Source organism: Equus asinus, chromosome 16, assembly GCF_041296235.1.
Source record: "Equus asinus isolate D_3611 breed Donkey chromosome 16, EquAss-T2T_v2, whole genome shotgun sequence".
Classification (NCBI taxonomy): domain Eukaryota; kingdom Metazoa; phylum Chordata; class Mammalia; order Perissodactyla; family Equidae; genus Equus; species Equus asinus.
Window position 1 is genome coordinate 36,988,307 of NC_091805.1, and position 27,545 is coordinate 37,015,851.

The 27,545-nt window shown below is 33.9% G+C and overlaps 1 protein-coding gene across 7 annotated transcripts in view; it reads right to left on the bottom strand.

Moving 5' to 3' along the window:
• The window catches only part of COL11A1 (collagen type XI alpha 1 chain), a 195,560-nt gene that overhangs the window by 155,592 nt on the left and 12,423 nt on the right, over positions 1-27,545 (bottom strand). For all 7 annotated transcript variants that reach the window (XM_070486935.1, XM_070486936.1, XM_014865260.3 and 4 more), the window contains exons 2-4: positions 18,284-18,451; positions 13,089-13,302; positions 9,804-9,966 (exon numbers count right to left, since the gene is read on the bottom strand). In XM_070486935.1, coding sequence (XP_070343036.1) covers positions 9,804-9,966; positions 13,089-13,302; positions 18,284-18,451 — 545 coding nt within the window. The remainder of the gene's footprint in view (positions 1-9,803; positions 9,967-13,088; positions 13,303-18,283; positions 18,452-27,545) is intronic.

The window sequence follows — 27,545 nt, forward strand, 5'->3', positions numbered from 1 at the left end:
TGAAATTAAAAAGCTATACTATTTTCATTATTACTTAAAAAAATAAAATACTTCGGTTAAATCTAACAAAATATGCAGAAGACTTATATGTGGAAAACTACAAAACTTTGATGAAAGATATCAAAGAAGAACTAAATAATTGAGAGATAGTCCATGTTCATGGATAGGAAGACTCCATATTGTCAAGATGTGAGTTTTTCCAACGTGATCTATAGAGTCAATGCTCCCAGGCAAAATCCCAGGAAATTATTTTGTAGATATCAACAAACTGATTCTGAAATTTATATGTAGAGGCAAAAGACCCAAAATAGCCAACACAATATTGAAAGAAAAGAACAAAGTTGGAGGACTGACATTACCTTACTTCAATACTTACTATAAAATACAGTATTAGACAACTTGATATTGTTGAAAGAAAAGACACATAGATCAATGGAACAGTAGAGAGAGCTCAGAAGTAGACCCACATAAGTATAGTCAACTGATCTTTGACAAAGGAGCAAAGGCAATACAATGGAGCACAGATAGTCTGTTCAACAAATGGTGCTGGACATCCACATGCAAAAAAGTGAATTTAAATGAAAACCTTATGCTCTTCACAAAAATTAACTCAAAATGGACCATTGTTCTAAATGTGAAATGTAAAACTATAAAACTCTTAGAAGATAACACAGGAGAAAACCTAGATGACCTTGAGTATGATGATTGTTTAGATAAAACATTAAAGGTATGCATGAAAGAAATAATTGTTAAGCTGGACTTCATTAAAGTTAAAAACTTGCTCTGTGAAAGTCAATGTCAAGAGAATGAGAAGATAAGTCAGATTGGGAGAAAGTATTTGCAAAAGACACAACTGACAAAGGACTGTTATCCAAAATACACAAAGAACATTGAAAACTCAACAATAAGAAAATGAACAATCTTCTTACAAAAATGGGCAAAATACCTCACCAGACACCTCACCAAAGAAGATATACAAATGGCAAGTAAGCATATGAGAAGATGTTCAACATGTCATCAGGGAAATGCAAACTAAAACAGCAGTGAAATACAAGTACACACATAATAGAATGGCCAACATTCAAATGGTGCCAAAAATGTGGAGCAACAGGAACCTTCATTCATAGCTTGTGGGAATGCAAAATGGCACAGCCCCTCTGGAAGATAGTTTGGCAGTTTGTTACAAAACTAAACATACTCTCACCTTATGATCTGGCAATTACACTCCTTGCTTTTTACCAAAAGAGTTAAAAATTTATGTCTGCACAAAAACCTGCACACAGATGTTTAAAGCAGCTTTATTCATAGTTACCAAAACTTGGAAGCAACCAAGAAGTCATTCAGTAGATGAATAGATAAATAAATTACGTTACATCCAGACAACGGATTATTATTTGGCACTAAAAACAATAAGCTATCAAGCCATGAAGGACATGGAGGAAACATAAATACATATTACTAAGTGAAAGAAGTCTACCTGAAAACTATATGATTCCAAATATATGACATCCCGGAAAAGATAAAACTACAGAAACAGTAAAAAGATTAGTGGTTGGCAGTGTTTAGAAGAGAGAGAAGGACGAACGGGAGAAGCACACAGAATTTTTAGGGAATGAAATTATTTAATAAGATTCTACATTGGGGGAATAGATGTCATTACACATTTACTGAAACCAATAGAAGTAGAACACCAAAAGTGAACCCTAAAGTAAACTCTGGATTTTGACTGATAATGTATGTACCACTCTGGTGGGGATGTTGATACTGGGGGAAGCTATGTGTGCGTGTGTGTGTGTACAACGGTATATGGAAACTCTCTATACTTTCTGCTCAATTTTGCTGTGAATCTAAAAAACTGTAGAAAGTGTATTAATGAATACATTTAAAGAGGCAACAAACCAATGCTAACTCTGAGATAACCCAGATGTTGAAACTCTCAGAAAGAGACTTTAAAAGTATTATAAAGATTAAACACTTGATCTAACAGTTTCAAAACACACTTTCTTTTTAAGATCATATGCTACATTCCCCAAGATAGACTACATGTTGGGCCATAAAACAATTATCACTAAATCTAAATGGAACAAAATCACATCGTTTATTTTCAGATGACAACAGAAGTAAATTAGATGCCAATAATAATAAGTTATCAGAGAAAAACTTAAATATCTAAACATATTAAACAACACACCTCTACATAATTCATGGGTAAAGGACAAAATTTTTTTTAAAAAATCAGGAAACATTTTAACTGAATGACCATAAAAAAATTACATAACAAATTTGTAGGATGCAGCTAAAACAGTGTTTAGAGAGAATGCATAGTTTTAAATGTTTATACCTGCAAAAAGTGGATCTGAAAATAATGACCTTCCAGTTTGAGAGGCTGGAAAAAGGATTTTCCTTTTCCAAATTTAGCATAGAAAGAAAATAATAATGAAATAGAAAAAAAGGTCAGTTAAGAGAGATAACTAACAGAGTCAAATCTGATTTGTTGAAAAGATCAACAAAATTTTCAAGCACCTAGTTCAAATGATTGATATAGGAAAAAAAGAGAGAAAATACAAATCATTAATATCAGGAATGAACAGTAGTTACCACTAGGAATCTTACCTGAAAAAATATACAATAAAATACTACAAAGAACTTTATGCCAACAAATTCAAGAACTTAATTGAACTAGAAAAATTTCTTAAAATGTAAAACTTACTAAGATAGATTTAAGAAAAAAGAGAAAAACTGAATTAATCTGTATCTGGGAAAGAAACTAAATATATTTTTTTTAAAAACTTTCCAAAAAGAAAACTCTGGCACCTGACATTTTCACTGGTGAATTCTATGCAGCATTCAAGAAAGAAATAACATCTATTATACATGAAAGTTTTTAGAAAATAGATGAGGAGATCATAGTCTTAATCATTTCATGAGGCCAGTGCAAACTTAATACAAAACCCTAACAAAGTCACTACAAATATAGAGAATCATAGGCCACCATTTCTCATTAACACAGACTCAAAATCCTACACATTTTTAGCAGATCAAACCTAAGATTATATAAAAAGGATCACACATCATGTCCGAATAGAGTCTATCTAAGGACTGAAAAGTTGTTTTTAACGTTTGGAAATCAATTGATGTAATTCAACATATTAACAGAAAAAGAAAAAACATGATCATTTCAACAGATATGTGAAAAGCATTTGACAAAATTAAATATTCCGTCATGATGAAAACTTTCAGGAAACTCAGACCAGTAGTGAACTTTTTCAAATTGATAAATTAACAGCGAAAACTTACAGCCAACATTGTATTTAATGGTAGAAGACTAAATGCTTCTCCACATGAGATTAGAAAAACAAAAGGATAAGAATGCCTGTTTCACTACTTCTAATTAACATTTTGGTGAAGGACCTATTGATTGTAATAAGATAAGAAAAATAAATACAAGGTAGAAAAATAGAAAAGTAGTGAAATGTTCCCTATTTGCAGATTGTATAATTGTTTGCATAAGAAAACCTGAACTAATAAATGAATTTAACAAAGTTATGACACAACATTAATAGTAAAAAAAATCTATTGTACTTTTATATATTAGCAACAAAATATTGAAAGATGAAATTAAAAACAATTTCATTTACCACAGCATCCAAAAAAAATACCTAGCAACAAACTGAATGAAAGATGCCCATGACATCTACTGTCAAACCTAGAAAACATTGTGAGAGGAACTAAAGAAAACCAAAAGAAATGGAAAGTTATATCACGTTCAGGAAATGGAAAACTAAATATTTATTAAAATATCAGTTCTCTTTATTTTCATTAATAACTTAAAGACAATTCTAACTTCAATTTTATTTTAGAAATTGACAAGCTTATTCAAAAATTTGTATAGAATGCAAATGACCTAAAATAACTAAAGTAATGTTTACAAAGAATAAAAAGGAGGAGCATGTATTCCACCTGATTTCAAAACTTTTCTATAGATCTACAGTAATCAACATGGTTTGGTATTAATGAAAAGGTAGCCAAATAAATCAATGGAATAGGATAACAGAGAGCTCAGTAATAGATCTACTCATGTATAGTTTACTGATTTCTGACATGGAAGCCAAAGGCAAGCCAGTGCATGAAAGGAAAGTCTTTTTAATAAAGTATGCTGGAAGAACTGGATATCCTTATGTAAAAACAAGCAACATTGACCTTTACCTCACAGCACACACAAATACTAAGTCAAAACAGAGCATGACCTATGTCTTAAACCTAAAACTACAACATTTCTGATAGTAGGAGAAAATCTTTGTGATCTTGGTGTAGGTAAAGTTTTCTTAGAACACAAAAAGTGTAAAACATAAAATTAATAAATTGAACTTATTAATATGAAAAGAATTGTTTTTGAAAGACCTTATTGTGTCTTTGAAAGACACAATTAAAAGACACTATTAAGAAAATAAAAAGGCAAGCCAAATGCTAGGAAAATTATTTGCATGTATCTATCAGGCAAAGTGTTATAAAGAACTCTTAAAGCTCCAGAGTCAAAATATATCAGCCAATACTGTAAAATGGGTGAAAGACACCTCACAAAAAAAGGATGCATGAATGGCCAATAAGCACCCGAAAAAATGCTTGACTTCAGCAGTCATAAGGGAAATGCAAGTTAAAATCATAATGAAATACTACTACACAACCACTTAGAATAGCTAAAATTTAAAAGACCGTATCAAGGGTTGGCAAGTATGCAGAAAAACTGGGACTCTCATTCACTGCTGGAGGGAGTGTAAAATGATTAACGCCACTTTGGAACACAGTTTGACAGTTTTTTGGGTTTTTTTTTAAGTTAAACATGCACCTACCAAATAATGCAGGCATTCTACTTCTAGGTATTTACCTAAGACAAACAAAAATAAATGCCCACATAGAATTTATATGTGAACGTTCATAGCAGCTTTATATGCAGTTGCCAAAATCTGGAAACAATCCAAACGCCCACTAAGAGGATAAATGGATGAACAAATTGTGGTTTATCCATACATTGGAATACTGCTCAGCAATTAAAAAAAAAGCAAAATAGTGATACATATGAAGACATAGATAAGTCTCAAGAACATTAAGCTGAGTGGAAAATGCCAAGCTAAGGAGAGCGCATTCAGTATGACTGTATCTTTTTTAATTCTAGAAAAAGCAAATAAGCTATAGTGATAAAAAGCAAATTAGTGATTTCCTGGGGTTAGGGTAGAAGAAGAGATGGATTATAAAAGTACATGAGGAAACTTCTGGGTGTAATAGCAATGTTTATTTTCTTGATTATGATGATGGTTTCAAAGGTGTATACGTATGTCACAACTGATCAATGGTACATTTTTAATGTTTGCAGTTTATTGTACTTCAATTTTACCTCAATAAATAGAGAAAAAAGTCCCAAAGGCCACGAACTAAATGCATCTAGACTGAGAAAGGTGGATAAATAGGAACCTACCTCCATCCTATTATGCTGTTCTATAGGAAAACCATGTCAACTAATAGACAATTTTTTAAAAATGTACCTTGGAAAATATATGCAGTAAAAAGATACACAGACATCACAAAACAGTAATCAAATTCTTAATGGAATATTTGAGATGGCTATTATAACTGTAAGGTAAGTTTTCAGGCCTTGCAGAACTATTGAAATGGTGTAGCTTTTATAAATTATTATTCATTGATTTCTCCAGAGAAAACCGAATGCAAAAATCTTTCCTGAGAAATACAAAAAAATGAAAAACTTCATCAGTAAGTTTTTCCACTCAAATTGCCATCATATTCCCTTCATTGCTTCAAAAGAAAGAAATAAACTGCCCAAAGATAGTTAATTGTTAAAAATATAAAAGACTTGTACTAACCTGCTTTGATTCATTAAAAAAGAAAGAAGATTGAAATAGCAATGCTTTGAAAACTTGAGTTATAATGGCTACAGCTTGATATTTAGTAAAGAAATTTCCTATTAAAAGACTCCAAAAGTAATTTTATTAATAAGGAATACAGGCAACGTGGTTCTTCTAATTTAGCTTTTCTTCACATCTTTGAAGTGCATTATCGAGCTAGAAGAAACCAAGGCTGCTGATTAGGGTTGGTTGAATATTTTGTGCCCCAATAAAAGTATTCATCCACTCAAGCCGTGTTCCACACACGAAGCTCTGTACCCAGGGGCTACCTCTATCTAGAGAGGGCAAATTTATCTAATCTCCACAAGGTACCTTGTAAACAAGCTGTAGCCCAGGTAAGAAGTACTTACTTTACAAGATAAAGAGACCACTTAGGATTTTTGACTGATATATTGGTCACTGTTGCTCACTCATATGGAAAATGTATAAGAATATTTGAAATGTCGCAGTTGTAAGATGATAAAATGAAGTTATAATAATAATTAAGAAAACTATATCTTAATGCATAACTAACACACATATATAATTAATACTAGTATTTTAAGCACTTTACATACATAAGATCTTTTTTTATAAATACTTATGAGGGAGATTGCATTACTAGTCCCATTTGAAGAATGAGAAATTAAAACTTACATAAAGTAATTACACAGAGAAATGTGATTAAGTTAGATCGTGGGATTCAAAATCAGATTTTTCTCATTCCAGAATCAATTTTTCTATTCACTCTGCTATGCTAAAATTATATAATCTGAATTATGGGTCCATATATTCATTTTGGTATTTTCATATAAACTAATTTGTCATACTTTTAAAAACATTTTCAGTTTTGTTTTTATTTGTTTAATGTTGAATTCTTAGAAGTCTTCAGATTGCACTTCATATATGCCATGTTTAGCATTTTTTGCCATAATAGTACCATTCCATAAATGGCGGGTAGTATATAGATGAAATTACATATACCAAACAAATTTGCATCTAAATTGGAATGACATTATTTCCAAAGAAGTGACATATCCAGCTTTCAGATTAACGAATCACTTGTGTTTATAACATCCTCATCACTATAACTGTTTATCAAACACTAAAATAATATGTACATGGTACCATTCCTGTCTCTCATCATTTCCAGTTTAATTTCTACACATTCAGTTGCAAAGATTCAAAAGTCTAGATAGGTACCATAATTTAAACCAAAACGAAGGGGAAAATATTTGAGAAGATTTTTAGGGAAAGATATATTAACATCAAATTCAGATAAAATGAACTAATTTCACAAAAGGAGTCATACAATTTTATTCTGATTTAAAAATCTATGTGTTTGAATCATTTATTGTCTTCATGTTCTTTTTGTAAGTGAGAAAGACTAAATAGTTTTTGAAATTTTATATACCCATAAAAGAATAAAATTTAGGAAATAAGACCTGAATTTTATGTTCAAGGACTGTTTGGATATGTGAATTACACAGATACAAAATTTCATCCAATTCAAAGATTCTTGTTCTAAAGCTCTCTCAACATTTTATTAAGTAAAAATAGTTTCTCTATTTAATTGGTCAAAGATAGTACAAGTTAACTTGATAGTGAAGGTTCTGCATTCATTTACCTTTTCAAAACTAATTACATATCATATTAAATAAATGTTCTGTTCAAAGCTTCAAAGGGTTTCATGAAACTCCAAGATGCAAGCAGCTTAATAAACTTATTTTCGCTGTTCACTGTCATACTCACCAAAGCTTTCATTAATGAATCTTTTAAAGATTATTTTTCTTAATGGTTTCCCCAAATAAACAGCTGGAGTTACTTCAGGATTTAGAATGTGGTTTATGGTATTAAAAAGTTAAGAATTAATTAAAGAATATAACAATAATCTTTGCTTCCAGAACCTCTGTCTTTGGTAATTTACTGCAACCTCTAGGCCAAAGATACTTTGGTTAGCAGTAGTTGAAAACATATGGAACTATTTTAGGGAAATCATTTTTATGTATTCTAGGAGTTGATACTATAATCAGCCTATGAAACACAGAGGCTTTTATTACATATTTTTTAATATGTAACATCAGGTTCAATTATTTATTTTGAAAAAAGAATTTACTGTGATCATCTGAAACTACTCTTCAAAAACTCTGAACTGGACCCCAGTGAGCACGAGCGCAGCACATGGGAAAGAAGATGGAGTACAGTCTGGGGGGGGGGGAGGGGCAAGTAAAAAATAAAATTAAATGATATTAACATAGAAGTAAGCTCAGGTAGAAATAGAAGTCGAGATGCTATGAAACTGTATGAAAAAGAAATCTAATCAACATGTAATATACCAAATTGTATCCTTCCTGGCCGGTAAATTTTGAGAATTAAAATTAAGTAATTAATTAATTTGTTTTATTGAATTGATTGATTTGTTTTTCTCTTCACTATTTCCTATTTATACATTCTAAACATTTATGATAAACAAAATCTACTCAATTTCCATTATTTAACTGCCATAGACTCTGAATACATATAGCAACAGATTAAACTAGCATGAAATGAAACCACCCGCTGATATAGTTCTTCCACATTATGCATTTACATTCCTGGAAAATAAGGTTGTGTGCATTACAAAAATAAATTTAACCTATGAAACTGACTTTCAAAACAATTTAATTTTAAAATAGAACTTTGCAAGACTAGAAATTAAATTTGTTTACAATATTCACTCATCTAATAGATAAATATTTATTTATTATCATTTGTGTGCAATCAGTGCACGATATTGGAAGATCTAAGAGTAGATTATTATATATTGCCTGAATCAGTTTAACATTTAATTTAGTATTATATAATGTGCTAACACATTCTCTTTAGAGTCAAAGCCTTGGGTACACACCAGTGGACAAAATCAGAAACAAATAGAATCCCAAATAAATAATCTGAAAATGTCACAAGTGTTAACTACATTTAAAATTATGCCATATATTACGCATATAAGTACCAGAACGCTATATTCTGCTGACACTTTGAATTTATGTTGTTCTTTTTATGAAAATACATATTGTGCGTGTTTATGCGTGGATATATGTGTGTGTGTACATACGTGTGTGTGTGTGTATATATATTCACACATCAACAAAATACAGCAAATCTTCCATGTGAAACTTGTTTATTAATCTTTAATATATTACAGATTTACTTTATTACACTTTGAAAAATAAATTACTCAGAAATTGTATAAAAACAGTCATCAGAGTAATGACTAACATCTCAGGAGTGCATCCTTTTTGGGGTCAGGACCCAGGTCTATTTGTTCTGTTAATAATTGACTAAATGAAAACTAAAGCACAAGTTACCAGGTCCAATGATTGAAGGATTAAAAGAAAGAATGTGATTATCATAATTGATAAATTATAATTGGAAGGAAGCTTTTTACCATAACCTTCACATTATTAAAAATGTGATTTTAAAAACTTAAAGTCCATCTTTTGCAATATGATCTCTATTTCACCGTGGAAACATTCACTAAGAAGAGAGAAAGGCAGAATATCTGACTTGCACATTTCTCTAAATTAATCTCCCAGAGAAGGAAGTGAAGAAAATGTTCTTTTCTCCAATGAAAATAATACAAAGTACTAAGAGTAAAGCCACTTGCCCTTCCCAGGAGAACAGCGTGCCTGTGTTCAAATGAACCAATCTCTGTAAACGTTTCCCAGGCGTTACAGTCACCATTGTCTACTCATTCTCTTACTGAACAGTAGAAAACATCACCGCTACACCCACAGGGGAAGAAAGTAGGTCACCCTTCAGAGCTTTCAATTTGGCCTTATAGCATATATTGATTGTTACTGTTATTAACGCAGTTCATCTCATTTAACAAAATTCAGCTTAAGATAAAATTTGATTTATTTTTACCTCAAAAACTTCTTCGTCCAAAATCCGTGTTCCAAAAACTGTGATTCCATTGGTGTCAACGATTGATCTCTCACTTCTCTCAAGTGGTTTTGTGGTTTTCTTCTTACAATCAACTATCATTGTCACAGTTTTCTTTTCCACGCTGATTGCTACCCGATGCCACCTAAAAAAGCCAAATAATTCCTTTGTACACTTCAAAGACTTCGTTGTCAAACCATTATTCACATTAAAATGCAATGTATTTTAAATTGTAAAAGTGAACTGAAATTGTGCAAAATGTAAGCTCATTTGTTAATCAGTTAACAGGTGACTACTTACTGTTTCCCAAACAGAGCAAGGAACTCAAAAGGACACAAGCAGCGTCAGATGCACAGCAGGATTGACTGTCCATGCTGATAAGGGAGTGCCCATCCTTTGCTTCACTTTGTGTCGTTGTAACAAAAGCTTAATCTCACCGTGTCCTGATGAGGGTATTTGATAGAGTTTAGGGGTGGGATATGGGGTAAGTAATAGTTTCTATGTACGCAAATGCTTTCTTCCAAAGTGGAATTCTACTCAAAAAATTCTGCTTTAGAGATCCCCTGAGATGGACTCTAAAAGGGTATGTCTACTAATTGAATGACTGCCCCATCTGGAGCAACTGAACATTCTAATTGTAAAACACAATGTGCTCCTCTGTCTTTATTCACATTGATTTCAAGTGCTTTCGTTTTCTTTTTCCACTTTAATTTCAAGACAGTTATAGATCACTACTGTGGGCAGGATCCAAGACGGAGATACAATATCTCTCCTTCTTTCCCGGGTTGGCAGGAAGTGGGAACACTGAAAGAAAGCATAGTCAACGCATGTGTGGAGTGAGTCTCAATTCACTCTGAAGCTGCTGCTCCAGCTAATTCAGGGCAGTGATGACAGGCTTGGAGGGGAGACATGGCCAGGCCTTTGGAAACATACATACTGTAATCATACTGTGAAGTGGTGGGTTTTATTAACAGTATCTGGTGCTAACACAAACCACTAAGTGAAGCTCACTTGGATTTTGCAAGCCACTCTGGTTTATATTTTATTTTATTTTCCAAATGAAAAGTGCTAGATTAATATTCCAGAAGCATCTAGGACTAGATCCATAAAATAAACTACTCAAAAAGTTGCAGGAGCTTTCCTAAAAACGTCTGCTTCATGTGACTTGGCATGGCTACTGATGAGAACCAAGTGTATTTCCATATACACTTAATCTTTGGTCTTTCCATAGCACATTCAACTAGCATGGGCATCTGCTTGGTTTGAATCAAGCAAAGATTAACATTAGGAGCCTCTTAATACTGTGAGAGTAAAATTTACACATATTTCTGCCAAGAAGTCTGTGCCCAAACCTAAACCATCTCCATCACTGTAGGTATGTGTTTTTCATTAACAGAAAATAAAAATGATTTCAATTGTGAGAAGCTGATTAGGACTCTAAACTTGACATTTTTGTTGAATTAATTTAAACTTTGAGAATAATGATAGGTCATAATCACGGTATCATACATAATATTCAAAATACTAAATCAACCCTTAGTTTTGGAGTCTGTCTTTATTATTCTCTTTCTCTCATACTACGCATTCATATCATCAGAAAAATCCCATCAATTCTTATATTCAAAGTATATGCAGAATCCAAGGTCTCTCAACTTTGTCTAGACTGCCATCTCTCTCACCTAGACTCCTAATTGGTCTCTCCTTCCACTCTGATGCAACCAGAGTGACCGTTTTAAAGTATAAGTCAGATCAAGTCTCTGCCTTGCTAAAAACCATCTAATACTCCCAGGAAACGCTGAAGCCCTTACACTGCCTCGCAGGAGTGTCCCCTCGCCCTCTCTGACCTCATGACAAAGGTTTTGCTTTCTCACTCCCTGCACTCCAGCCACACTGTTGCCTCTTTATTGTTCCTTGCACATGTTCTTCACACTGCCAGGAATGCTCTTCCTCCATATCCCCACATGGCTCACTCTCTCACTTCCAACATGTCTTTGATCAATGCAATGCATATCAAAGAGGAGGGCTCTACCTAAAACAGTACATCCTACATTCCTTAGCCTGATTTATTTTCATTTATAGAACTGTCATCACTTTTCATGTTAGATGTTAAGGATAATAATGTAAATTACTCATGAAAGTCTAGTTTTTTCTGGCACTGAGACTTGCAGTTTTCTCCATGGTCCTGACAAAGAAAGAGAGTGTGGGGGTTTTTTCCATCTGCACTGCTATTTCCTTCTTATGCTTTATAACCAAATGTCGTATTTCAGGTAAATCTAGAAGCCTAGATTCAGCAGTAAAATACCAAGTAAATGTAATAATCGCTTATGTGTATTTAGCTGCTTCCTAAGTGAAATGCAATGTTCATAACACCGAATTCAGAATTCAGCATATTTTCAGAAGAATGTGGTAGCTACTGGAGAGTCTGACTACCTGAGTTCAAACCCTATCTCGGCCAAATATATGACTTCAGGCAAATCACCTAAACTCTGTGCCTCAGTTGCCTTATCTATAAAATGGGTTATTGACATTACTTTCTTCAAAGAGTTGTGAAAAATTATGATTTAACTATGTATAAAGTGTTCAGAATAGTATATAGCAATATCGAGTATAATACTAGATAAGATTTCCTATGATCATCAATATTAATATGATTGGTAAAAGGTAGGTCAAATCAGGCCATTCCTCTGCTCAAAAAGTCTACAGTGACTTCCCATATTACCGAGAATGGAAGCCAAAGCGCTTATAACCACCTATAATGTGCTACACCATTTGGCCTCCCACTGCTTCTCCAGCCTCATCCCACTCTACTCCGGCTACGCTGGCATCCTTGACATTGCTTAGACCAAATCAGCCACATCTGGAATCAGAGGCTTTGTATTTGTTTCCTTTCCTATTGGAACAGTGTGGTTTTATTTATCAGCATGGCACGCAGCCCACCTCTTTCACGTGTCACCTTCTTAGTGAGATTTTCTCTGATCTTACTTCTTAAAATTGCATCCTCCACCAAAACTCTTCACAGCTTGATTTCTCTCTCTCACCTATCACCACTTGATATACTATTTATTAGTAGCTTATTTTTTTATTGGTCACTGTTTGTCTACCTAAACTGTAAAATAAACCACGTAAGAATAGGTATTTTATTGTTTTGTTCATTTCTATATCACCAGTCCATAGAAAAACTGCATCACTTTATAAATATTTGTTGAATGATCAAATGAAAGCATTGCTTTCAACACAGCTAAAGCACTGGATTATCGTGTTACTTACTTCCCATCAGCAATGTTAACAGTTCTGAAGAGGGGATAGTCTTCTGGGGCGGGTTTTCCAGTGTGGTCTTCAAACAGGAAAACAGGCGATCTCCCAACCTCAACACCGACTTGCTGAATACCGTGCTCATTATATATAGATAAAAGGAAAGACTGAACTCCTTTTTTGGGTTTTACTGTAAATAATATTGAAAAATCTTCTGGAAAAGTTCCTCCTGAGAAGAGAAAGCCAAAGAGTCAGAAATTCCAAATTTCCAAATTGTTCCTGGATCACTCTATTATTTTTGAACTTTCTGTGAGGCCTTAATAAATCAACTAAGCTCAAACAGTAATAACCAAACAGATTTAAAAACAAATGGGGGGAGGACTCTATTAAGCTTTCTCTGCAATAATTGTCCAAGGTCTACTCAAACTTTAAGGCCACTTATTTAAAGCACAATGATGACGTGAAATTCAATTCAAAGTTAGCAAACAAAATCATGGTGCTGGTACAATATCAAACACATAGTAAGCACTTTTAAAACACTTAGGTACCACTTTTGGTGTAAGCTTTATAATTTCTGCCTTTGTCTAATCTGTGGCCACATATCCTCTCTTTAAAGAGGCATTGGGAGGGCAAATATATGAAGGCATTCTTTTAGTCATCCCTTCAAAAGCTAAAGAGTTTCTAATCTGTTTTTCCTGTCATACAAAGCAGTTTCACAAATAAAAAGCCACGTCATTATAAATCGGAACCATTAGGTACTTGGTTGATTTGATTCTAAGTTCAAGAGAGCTGACTGTCTTCTATTTTCTTTTCCCTCTCACCATCATATCCCAAATATCCAGCACGAGGCCAGATCTACACTAGTGCTTGGTAAGCACTTATTCAATAAATATAGCAGTTAAATGATTACCATAAATTTATCGCAGACAGTTAAGCAATGACTACTTATTATATTTTTATAGAAAATGCATATTAAATTGTAGGTTTTATTTTTCAAAAACGGTTTTACATATATATCTTATTTGATCCTCTTACTACCCTGAGACATAAGTAAAGTAGGCATTATTATTTGAAGGATAAGATTATTTCAATTAAAAAGTTGTCCATAGGCAAAATTGGTGTATAGGTGCCTGTGTAATCAATGTGGTCTGAGCCAACACCAAAAGCTTCCATATTCAATCTATTCAATCCAAATTCTAATATACACAATAGTATAAAAAAAGTATTATGAATATGACTATGTTATGGATTCAAACTCAAAAGATTATAGGAGATCAACAATTCTACTTCTAAGAATTTTTCAGGGTGAGAGGGAGGCTTACGTGTAAAGATATTATAAGCCAATCTATCAGAACACTATTTATAATCATACGATGTTAAAATAGACTGCAATGGTTGGCACTAGTTAACATACAAAACATCTATACAGTGGAATTCTACTCAACCACTTAAAATAATATAATGGAAAGATGTTTTATGAAATGGAAATCATTGAAAATGTTGTGGAAATCAAGTGCTTGTCACAAAGAAAGTGGTCAGTTAACATTATGTGTTCAGTTCTAAACATGATATATATATCTCCAAACTAAAAAGTGTTTATTTAAATTTTTAATTTTAATTCTTAAAATAATTTGCCAATATAACTTTGCTATATCATAAGTAGGCCATAAAAGCTTTGCTATCACAGCCAAAAAAAAAATATATATATATATATATATATATACAGTTTTGTTTAATTTGATTTGTGTCACAGAGATATCCAATTTTATAGCGATGGAAATCAATAGAAGAAAAATAATCATGTAAATAAAATAGAACTATAATAAAGCACGTGAATTAAGAAAACACTTTTTCGCCTACTTATACTACAAATTAAAAAATCTAGGTAATTCAGCCTATTACTGAAGTAGCTCCATAGCAAATAAACTTTTCTTCAAATGAGTATCTCAGAATGTTGAGAACCACAGGAATTCCTTGTGTATTGAATATCTCATATATTGAAAAAGAAAGTGATGCCAAAATATTATGAGCTAGGGGAAAACAATATTTTTTCATTTTTGCAAAAACACTATAAAATAGTATCTACATAGAGACATTTAAGAAAGGAAGACTTTCAAGAAATACTATATTTATATAAGATTAAATCAATTATAACAAATTTTAGTTTATCATCCATTTTTTACAGCACAACTTTTGAAAATTGTCAACTTCTAGCTACACTAATGAGTAAAATCTTTCCATTTTCTTTCAATGGAAGCATATCCCAATTTAAAATTAAGCAAGAAGATATTAATTATAATCTTTAAGCTATGACCTTTAAAAAAGAAAATTTAGTTATCTAACTAATCATGATGATGTGAAAACGTTCACAGTCTAAACTAGGGACCCCATCTTAGTTTCCTCCCCACGAGACACGAATCAATGTTGTTCATACTGATTGAACGTGTCAGAGAGGTCACTAAGATATTACTTCAATAGAAATGCAACCATTTCATATGCGAAATTTTGTCTGCAATAGCAGTGATCAGTATGTATGATAGAGGTAAAATGTGGAAGTTTTCAACTTAAATAATATATATTTTGACATAGATAAATAGAAAGCAAGAATAAAGTATCCTCTGCTAAATGACCACTGTTAAATAAAAAAAATGCTGTATTACCTTCAATATGTGTGTATACCTAAATCATATATGAAAATCATATATATGTAATAATAACCATAATTCACTCTGAGTATATCAGATTCAACAATGATTTTTAAAATGGGTTTTTAACATCAATAGATACTGCATCTGTGAATAAATTTGATTTAAAAAGGCACAATAAATGTATTATTTGATTTTAATTTTCTAAGGTTTGGTCAACATTTTTCATGCAGAATAGGTCTCTCTTTCATTAGCATCTCTTCCTGACATAGTTTAGTGGGCAGTAGGATTTTTAAACTGGAAAGAGAAGACAATTTTGTATAGTGGGAAAAGCCTATTTTAGCCTAATAGAGACAAGGACCATCTCCTAGCTTCACATCATTCACTTGTTCCGTGATTATATTCAAATAATTCACTCTTCCAAAACTCCTAATCCATAACTTGGATTTAAATAGTCCCCTTCCAAATGGTTATGAAGCTGAAGATCAATATACACAAAGTTTCTTGCATAGTATCAGCAAGATAGTATGCTGCAGAGTATCTGTCCCACAGCAGGTGTTCTAAAGAGGGCAGACAGAATTTGCAAACTACAGCTACTATTCAGTTCGCACTCACAAAGTTCTCAGACATTTAAATTAAAGACCTCAAATTGGGACTTTGGAGGACATATATCTTAAGTCTACCAGAATATTACAATGACTAGCTGACAACTCCCCAACTCCACCCCAGTGTTGAAGTTTCCACTACTACTGCTTACTTTATTCATTAGAAAAGTGGTTGGTATTATGTCTTCCCATAATGGAAGAAAGAGTATTCCAAATAATTTTTTGAAGATCCTTTTTTGCTTATTTTATAAAGAAGAATATTCACATATACAACTGTTTAGATTTTTTTAACAGTGAACATACCATTAGCAATTTTTATTAATTGTCATTTTGCATTATTTGACAGGAAGCTCTACTCTCTAGGAAGGCAAGATTATAATCATTTGTGTGGGGAAAAAATGATGTCTCTTTCTATCTGATATACTCATTAGAATCATATGGTTAAGACACAATGTTATGAGAAGGGAAAAAACACTTTTATATAAATGAATTCTGTTAACTGGCGTGGAAGGACAGCCTAGAGGCCTATGTTGTATTCTTTCTCCAAGAGCAAAACAACAGAAATGATCAAATTAATCAAATTAACTATTACATTGGAAGGCAGAAAAACTGACCCTGACATGATAAGCCAAAGTATAAAAAATTAGAAAGTAGTCTCTTGAGTATTTCTAAGCTTTTTCATTAATTTATGTTTCTCTCTCAAAAATTCCAATTTTCTTATTTCTGCACAAGGGTGCAGATAAATAGAAAAAAAACTTTGATTTTTATTATTTAAAACTTCTAAGTTTAATGTTAAAAATACTTTATGGATATAATCACTATTTCACTTTTTTATTTTCAAAGTCATAAAAACTGTGCATTGACAATTTTTATACTTGCCGTTTCTTACTTTTGTCCACCACAAATTATTGCAAAACAGGAAATATTTTGGAAGAGTCAATAAATAACCAAAATAAATGTCTTTTCAAAAATACTTTAAAATATCCTTCCAGGAGAAATATATTATCTTGTTTTGTAATTTTTTAGTCCCTTGATTTATAATTTTTCCATTGTTAGAGAACACTTTTATGTGAAAACAGGACACAAATTCCTTTAGGTGGACACAGTATAGGACAATACAAAGAATTTCAATGATAAATTGCTTCTGAGAAGATTCAAAGCACCAAAAGGGAACAGTTAATAATGTAGAAAATATTGGCCTTGCAACAGGTAAGACCCTGCATTAAATCTTGACCCCATGTAATTTGGACAAGTCAGAGAAACTCAGTGGGACTCAGTTTCTCTGCTGTTAAGTAAGGATGAGGACACTCAACTTAGTAAAGTCATAGGGAAAAATAACTGACATGTCCAATAGCAGGCAAGGACTTGTATTTTTCAATAACACTAGGTAAAGACTTACAAAATCTCTAGGCCCTGGTCTCCCAATAACTGTGAGATATGACTAATTTTTAACTATATTTAAGATGAGAACGGGATCTAAAACTAATACAAAATAATCTGCTTTATAACATCCACTGAAGAATTATTTCTTTCAACAGAACTTCACGTTAATTTTAGAAAGACATTCTTTAAGTATGTCTAAATCCACATGCCCATTAAATGGACCTGAGTAGTCATCAAGAGCAAAGTTGCCATGTTTCTCCCATACATAAATTCTACATGATTATATGGAAGCACGAGCTAGACAGAATGTCGTCTTCATGTGTCATCATCTTGAAATAAAATTAAAAAGTGCTAAATTTCCAAATAAGTATATGTTCTGCCACTGTGCTGAATTAAGATTGGCAATTATTAAATCATTAGTTATTTTCATTAAGTCATCCTGGGGACCACGTGCATTTGGTGTCTGATATATTAAAGAATTTTATGTTCCCCCATAATTGTACATTATAGATCATGATAAAAAGAACTAATAAGGAGCAAAGTCATTGTGGGAATAGTAGTCATAAACTGAACATACCTGAAAATAACTGTTTTGTTGGGGCACTGAGTTGTGCTTGCTTTGAAACTCTGTAAGCAGTATCTGAACCTTGTGAATTCTTTCTGTTTGTGCAAAAGCCCGTTGTTTTTGTTATTCCATCTGGAGAATTGTGAAAATCTAGAGCTTTTAGTACATCAACTGGAGCAGCTGAAAAATAAAAAATATAAGACAAACATAATTGAACAATAATCTAATGTGGATACAAGATTTTTTTTTTTTTTTTTTGAGGAAGATTAGCCCTGAGCTAACATCTGCTTCCAATCCTCCTCTTTGTGCTGAGGAAGACTGGCCCTGAGCTAACATCCATGCCCATCTTCCTCTACTTTCTATGTGGGACGCCTACCACAGCATGGCTTGCCAAGCGGTGCCGTGTCCACACCTGGGATTGGAACCTGCAAACCCTGGGCCACCGAAGGGGAACATGTGAACTTAACCGCTGTGCCATGGGGCTGCCCCAGATATGAGTATTTTTAACAGAGGAAATAGATTATTGTTCCACTTCTCAAATCTATTTATCACTTGTCACGCTTCCGTAACATTTGGGTGGAGAACATGGGTAGAAATATAAACTATAACAACTTTCTCAAAAACAAAAATATCTAAATCTGGGAACAAATTATGGAAAAGCAAAACTAAAGGTTTGCATATATATGTATGTTTGCACATATATATATATTTGTGTGTAAGTGTGTGTATATGTATATTAGGAATTTAATGGAACCTATATATGAATTTACAAACATTCCGATACATCAATTACAATTTATAAAATCTTTCATCTTTCCAAGTAATAGCATTATTTGGAATTAAAGTGAAAGCCAGCATCTTTATATATTAAATTAATTTCTAATAGATTTACTACTCATAATCCAAACAAAAGTGATTTTGAAAATTCAAATTTCCAATAAATGTTACACAAAAATATTGTAAAATGTGCAGTTACTAAGCCATATTGTATACACAAAGAGAAATTTAAAAGATGTTAAAAAGAATAGGTAACAAAATAAAATACCCTTGTTTTGAGTGCTTTCCCATGTTACTTTTCACAAAGTATACGTGTGTGTATCTGTACATGTGTGCATAAGTGTATGTGTCTATATATAATTTGTTGATTTTTTACCCTCTAAATTACCAGAGTAACTTCATGGACATTTTTTCATGCTCCATGATTTAGACTGGAAGTGCCTGGAGACAAGTGATTGTGTCCCTTTTTTTCCCCCTTTTAGGTAGCCTAAATATAGGACTGTTTGCCGGCAGATGCATAAATTTCCCAAATCCAATCCATTCTAGCTACCTCCTGGTACCGTGAAGCAGTAAGATAAAATAAGCTCAGAATCTTCAACTTCCTTTTTGCAAGTATGATCCCTTTGGATCTAGATGTTTTAAACAGCTTTACTGGGATATAATTTACATACCATGCAACCCACCCATATAAAGTATACAATTCAATGTTTTTTAGTTTAAGATTTTTACATTTTGGTAGAATATATATAACAAAAATTTGCCATTTTAACCATTTTAAAGTGTAAAATTTAATAGCATAATTACATTTGCAATGTTTCGTAACCATCACTTCTATTGCCAAAACTTTTTAATCAGCCCAAACAGAAACTCTGTAACCATTAAGCAAAAATTCCCTACTCTCTTTTTCTGCCCAGGCCCTGGTAACTTCTAATCTACTTTCTGTTTCTATGAAGTTGCCTATTCTAGAAATTTCATATAAATAGAATCGTTCAATATTCCTCAAAATGCTAAACACAGAAGTGCCACAAGACCAAGCAATTCCAATCCCAGGTATACACCCCAAAGAATTGAAAGCTGGGGTTTGATCAGACAACTGTATGCCAATGTTCATTGCAGCATGATTCACAACAGCCAAAAGGTGAAAACAACTCAAGTTTCCATCAATACATGAACACATTAACAAAATGTGGTATATATGTATCTGGAATATTATTCAGCCATAAAAAAGAATGAAATTGATACATGACATAACACGGATGAACTTCAAAACATTATACTACATAAAATAAACCAGACATAAAAGGGCAAAATTGATTTTTTTAGGCCCCCAAATTCCATGATCCACAACTAAACATCCATTTAATTTCCTAAGCAAGTCAAAACATGAATCATGTAGTGTAAGCATTGTTATAAAAACAGACATTAGAATCCATGTTACTCTGTATACTGATTCTATTGGCTTTCCTCCTTCATTCAAAGATAAAAACATTCAGAGGAGGACACATGCTGGCCAGTCTCTCACTGAGCATGAATGAGATGTAGTCTTAATGTTAGGTACTTAGATTCTAACTGAGGAGGCACTACATAAGCCCCAAGATGTATGCCCCAGCAAGTAGTAGGAGGCAGTCTTGTATAGATGCACACAGCACTGTTTTGTTCCGAAGAAAAAAGAGACCTCTTCTCTGAAAGTGAGAACCAATATAATTGACTTGAAAAGTTTCAGCTGTTAGTTTAAAAAATAGAATTGCTATCAAATTTCAGAATATGTTATATTTTATAAATATACTGTTTCTGAGAGGACTTAATGAGAATGAAAATCAGACTGATTTTTTTGAATCATGAAATATCATCACCACAATTTATCACATTCTACAAAGTAGAGAGTGACCTGCAACAGAGTGTTATCCTTTGAAAATTGCAATTTAAACTAATATTTTTTTACAATAACTATCAGTCTGCTATAGAAAGAACAAAGGAATGAATGAGTGCTTGTGAGCAATGTATATTATTTCCTTAGTTAATTAAATCTTAAGGGTATTGACTTTTATAGGTACAAACACATGTGGATGGAGGTTTATATAATGTTCCTCTTACAAATTTCTTTTTCCTTTTTTTTTGTGAAGAAGAGTGTTCCTGAGCTAACATCTGTGCCAATCTTCCTCTATTTTATGTGGGATGCTGCCACAGCATGGCTTGATGAGTAGTACTAGGTCTGTGCCCAGGATCCACACCCACAAACCTGAGGCCACTGAAGCAGAGTGTACACACTTAACCACTATGCTACCAGGCTGGACCCAAAATGTACTTTCTTTTAACATTAAAGACTCTGTCTACCTATATCATCAAGTTTCTGAATGAAAATCAACATACAATCCAGCAGAGTACACGTTGTTCCAAATTCTTTTTTTTCTTTTAAAAATTGGCACCTGAACTAACTGTTGCCAATCCTCTTTTTCTCCCCAAATCCCCCCAGTACACAGTTGTATATTTCAGTTGCGGGTCCTTCCAGTTGTGGCATGTGGGACACTGCCTCAGTGTGGCCTGACGAGCAGTGCCATGTCTGCGCCCAAGATCCAAACCAGTGAAACCCTGGGCCGCCGAAGCACAGCCAGCAAACTTAACCACTCTGCCACGGGGCCGGCCCCTCCAAATTATTAAAAAGAAAAAAACTTTTCTTTGTGGAAATTTGACAATTCAAAGGGATCATTAACTCTATCAAATATGGTACTCTTTACTTCAACTTTGAAATATTTAAAAGAATAATAATGGTATACAAGACCTCCTTTTTTGCACTAGTCTTGCTTGCAATGGCCAAGTTTTTAGGCCAATAGGATACGTGACCATTCCTACTTTCTTCTTTTCTCTTACCATAAAATTAAGAAAATAACAACTATAATAGCTGCATGGCCAGAGAGCTTAATATGTGCCAGTCACTGGGTAAGTTCTTCCCAGGCATTAACCCTCACAAACCTCGCGGCATATGTTCTTATCCCTGCTGTGCTAAGGTCTGGGTAAATATCAAGCCTAGGCTTTTTCCACTTCCCTGCCGTCATTGCTGTACCCCATAAATAAAAACCGCAAAAAAGAAACTTAAAACATAAATATACATATTAAAATTATCTTGAGCCAGTTAATTGATCCCTGATGTTTATATTTGCTTTAAGTTAAACTCAATTCATGTTTCAGGGTATAAATTGCTCTGAAGGAGACTGTTTCTTTAAAAGCCACAGCATCCTATCTGCTTTTTTTATCTTATCTTCTCACTCTGAAGCTATTAGCAAAAGTACAACTGAATAGGATAAAGACTCCAGGACAGACATGAACACAGCTATGAAGGCTGTCATTCTTCTGTGAAGAAAAGGATGCAGACCCATGGTCAGAGTCCCAACTGCCCTCAGGTAAATAATACATAAAATGGACCAAACTTTCCTTCTCTCCAAACTATCTGTTAACATGATGACCTTTTCCAAGAGCACAGGTTGGTCACATTTGTTCCTTCCTACTTTGAAACTAAAGTGATAAAAACACACTCCCTTTACAAGATTTCAAATAAGGGCTCTACTTTTAAAAAGCCTCACAAAGATCCTTGTAGAGACACATGATATGAAATAATAATTCACTTTTCAAAAACCAAAAACTAGGGATATATAAGAAAGATTTCAACTGTTTTTTTTTTTTAAAAAAAAAGGCATGTCAAGTTACAAAACTATAAAACTCAGTTAATCAAGTCTTAAAGTCTTTTCCTTTCAAGTAAACTAAATAATAAATTAAGCCACTTTGAAATTCTGCCTGTTATTTGATCTCATAATCATAGCATTTAGCAAATTCTCATGTATTCTATGGTTTTATACACATATACACACACACATGTGAGGAAGTCTCTTCATATTTTATTAACTGAACTGCAGTTATTTAAAGATTAAAAGCAGTAATTTATTATGGCTTGCCTCAGTATATATAAAAAGTGAAATTTCCATATTCAAAGCAATTCTTAAATGTCCTTAATATTTTAATTGTTTCTATGTTGCCAATGTTGATGGCACAGATAACAATTAGTATTTCAGCTGCATCCAATTCAGCATAATATTTTGTTCAATAATATTTTTTCTGCCTTTTATCATATACCTATAGGTATTTTAAGTGGGAGAATAGGATATCAGTGCCCAGTGCATTACTATAATAGCCATTTAACTGCTTTCCAGGCCTTTTCTCATCAATCTGCATTCCACAGTTTGAGTGACCTTCTAAAACCCCACGTTTCGCGTCAATTTGCTGCTTAAATTCCTCCAGAGGACCCCACTAATTTCCAGATGGTATCCATATACCTTGTATATAAAATCTTGATCTGGACAAACCCACTTATCCTCCCAGTTCTACGCCTACTGTACCTCTATCCTTTTCTCTCATTATCCCTAACCCCTTCCTCACTCAGTGCTCTGGCCATACTGGACTCAGACCTCCCAGGACACACCATATTCTTTCTCCTGCCTCTGGGCAATTACAAATCCTACTCCGTCTTTCTGAAACACTTGCTCCATCTCACTTGAGGAATATGCAGGATGTTAACTGACATGCAATCCCCTCAAGGAAGCAGTCCCTATCGCCCAAAGCTGGGTTAGATATGCTGACTTCTGGCATAGTGCTTTTCACCACAGGTTTTAATTATTTGCCTATACTTGACTTTTTTCCCACACTAGAAGAGAACAGGTATACACAAACACAGGCACACACACAGATCATAAAAAAAGTTGGGTGAATGTGAAATAACAACGTGAAAATATATAGAAGTCGCTTCCTCTGAAGTCCAGAGGACTATCTTGTCTTAAAAATTTTGAGGGCCAGGGGCTGGCCCAGTGGTGCAGTGGTTAAGTGCACACATTCTGCTTTGGCAGCCCGGGGTTCACCGGTTCGGATCCTGGGTACGGACAAGGCACCGCTTGGCAAGCCATGCTGTGGTAGGCATCCCACATAGAAAGTAGAGGAAGATGGGCACGATGTTAGCTCAGGGCCAGTCTTCCTCAGCAAAAAGAGGAGGATTGGAAGCAGTTAGCTCAGGGCTAACTTTCCTCACAAAAAAATTTTTTTTGAGGGCCTAGTATGTCTTTTCCGTTGTGTTCTGTGGATCTCTTGAACACCCCACTCGCTCATTGATCATCTCTCCCAGGTCTTTAATCCTTTCTCGCTTGTTGCCTTCAGTGATCATACAGATTACAAATCTAACATCTCACAATGCTTTGACTGTTTCCTTTCTAATTAATTCTTCCTCTAAATTTCTCTACATACTCTCATGACCAGTAGTAAAAGGCTGCGATGCATAGTGTTGAAGAGCCAGACTGCTTCCGAATCTCACCTCTGCCACTTAGCATCTGTGTGATTTGGACACATTATCTAACTGCTTTGTGCCTCAGTGTCTACATCTGCAAATGCGAATAACAAAAATATTCACCTAGAAGAGTTTTTGTGAGAACTGAGTTGGTATTTGTAACAATGCCTTTGAAGAGTGTCTGGGAAAACAATGCCTACGGGTTGAGACTTCCTTGCTGCCTATTTTTGTATGGTACGCGAGATAAGAATGGATTTACATTTTTAAATGGTTGAAACAAATTAAAAGAAGCATAATATTTTGTGATACATGAAAATTATATGAAATTTAAATTCCTGCATCCACAAATGAGGTTTTCATTGGAATACAGCACCACTCATTCATTTACATATCATCCATAACTGCTTTTACACTACAATGACAGAGTTCTGTAGCCATGTCAGAGACTGTATGACCTACAAAGGCTAAGATATCATCCACTAGGTGGTCTTTTTAACCTGAGTCCTGAAGGATGGATAGAAGTTCATCAGCGAAGAGGAGGACAATAGAAATATCAAAAATGGCAGCACAGATACAAGAGAGCACAGAGTCCAAGGAAATGAAAGTAGTCATGCTTGCCTGACAAGACATCAACACTTAATAAATTTGATGTCCAAATGCTCCCGGGGTGTACCATGGCTGCTGGGGACCTCTTGAGAAAAATCAATTCACCATGAATTCACTGCTACACTAAATTCTATCCACTTCCCCAACCTCAAATTTTATGCTCCAACTGAAATAAACTTCTTTCACTTTCTAAAATGTACTGTGCTCCCTTTATTGGGGATTTTTCCAATCCTTCCTCAATTGGCTAAGGATAATTGACTGATTTTTCAACCCTAACTGTCATTAGCATCTCCTGGAGAACTTTTAAAACTGGGAAGCCTGCGTCCTACTGAACAATTAATAACTAGGATGACTGGAGTGGGGTCCAGGCATTCATATGTCTTAAAAGTTTCTCAGATGAGCCTAATGGGTAGCCAGGGTTGAAACCTCATAGACCTAGACCTAATCAACCTTTTGATTTCAACCTAAGCATGACTTTCTTCAGGAAATTGTTACTTCTCTCTCCCAGGCTAGGTTATGTGGCCCTCTCATATCATCCCGAGTGCCCTATATTCCCTTTGGATAATTCCACACTCTATTTCGTTTGCTTGCTTAATTATCTAATTTTCACTCTAGGCTGTATGCTCTCAGGCACAGTATACATCTAAGTTTTGGTTATTAGTTCCCTGTTACATACTCCTACCACTTAATACATATTATTTCTCTCTCTCTCTGCTAAGCTTATAATTTATTAACATCTGCATCAGATTCTAAACCTTCTGACAGTGAACATCAGCATTACTGATGTTCAGGGTAGTATGTCCACAGCATCGCAGTTGACACATCGTGAATAATCAAGAGAGATATGCTTGATGAATGAATGAATGAGCAGCTACATCCTGCCTCAGAGTTGAAGCTTCTATGCCACCAGTCTGAGAGAAAAACGAAGAGGGTTGGATGTGACCTTTAAAAGCAGGACCTTGAAGAGCTTTCCAAGTCTTGTTTCCATTTGATTCAGGTATGAAAAGAACACAGGTTTGAAGTGGCCTTCCTAAAGTAGATGATTTCCTGACTTCTAGGGAGTCATGTATCCTTACCTTGTACCTCACGTCACAGGCCATATATGAAGCATATCACTATACAGAGAAATAAAGTGAAACAAAACAGAAAGCATTATAAACCATCTCCCACCAAGTCATGAAACGCTTTGCTGCTCTAGATAAGTATCAAAACTCCAGTAGTGCTACTGTGTTTATGTGGTAGTGGGATGTAGGAGTGACAAAAAAAAAAAAAAATTGAGAGGGAAGTGACTTCTTACTATAATTTAATCACCACCAATACCCTGCTATATTTCAAAATCACAAGAGCTCTTACTAGCCTAAAATATAGGCTATGATGTGAACAGACAACAATTAATAACTCAGTTTCTCCATTTAGAACAGCTCAAATTATAACCTAAGTTCGGCACTGATTATCTGTATGACTTCGGGTAAGCTACTTACACCTTTAAGACTTAGTTTCTTCAACTTAACCTCATTTTGAGAATGAAATGAGATAAGGCATTTTAATCTCTGAGGATAATGTCTAACATATACTAAGCACTCAATAAAAATAATATCTAAATGCATTATCCTCAAAATTTTAACCTTCTGAGCATCTCTATTAGTTCCAGTGATTGCCACCCATGTTTCCCCAGAGTTATAATTCACTTGACTGCTGTTGTCCATGTCCTCTGACTACCCTGGAAAATCTCTTTACAGTAGAGTAGAAGACTGAACAGTTTTCTCTCTCTAAACATCCATTAGATATCATCCATGAAAATTATGCAATGCTTAGCTACCTCTCCGGCATATTCTTATGTTATCCAAGGTACATACAAACCCAGGAGGTTCCTGGAACTTCAACAGCTTAAACAACCAAATGAGTCTCAAATCTATATTTTCATGTTCACTGCTCCATTTCTACCCTGTAGCACAACTTGACATTAATATACTGACATCATTAGCATTTTTCCCTTTTAATAATTTTTTCTTTGCGTTGCATAGACAATATAACTAAAGCTTAAATGCAGTAACCCAGATGTGAGCTATTTACTAAAAGGCTTAAAAATTAATATTTTAGTGTCTTTCCTCTGATACTATTTCTTCATTTATTTCAAACACACATATGCTACAATACTAGCCTTGTATTACAAAACAACATGAAGTATTAGAAAATAAAATATGTTGACCTAATTTCTCCCATATTTAAAAAGGTATAGAAGTCCATCTTTATATGACTATGTGGCACAAATAGTCTCAACAGAAATCACATAAATTTCCTATGTCCCAACACAACCGTTTTTAGCTGAAATTACCACACTTTTTTTCTGTATTCTGTAATCTAATCTTTATAGTTTAAAAAAAAGTGCAAAATGGAGAAATTAACTATTTTAATACATAAATAACTGCAACTAAATGTACATAAGCCAGCCCTGGTGGTCTAGTGGTTTTAGCTAGCCCTGGTGGTCTGGTGCTTAGGATCCCGTCAGGGAACCACATCACCGGTCTGTCGGTTGTCATACTGTGGCCGATGTACGTTGCTGTGATG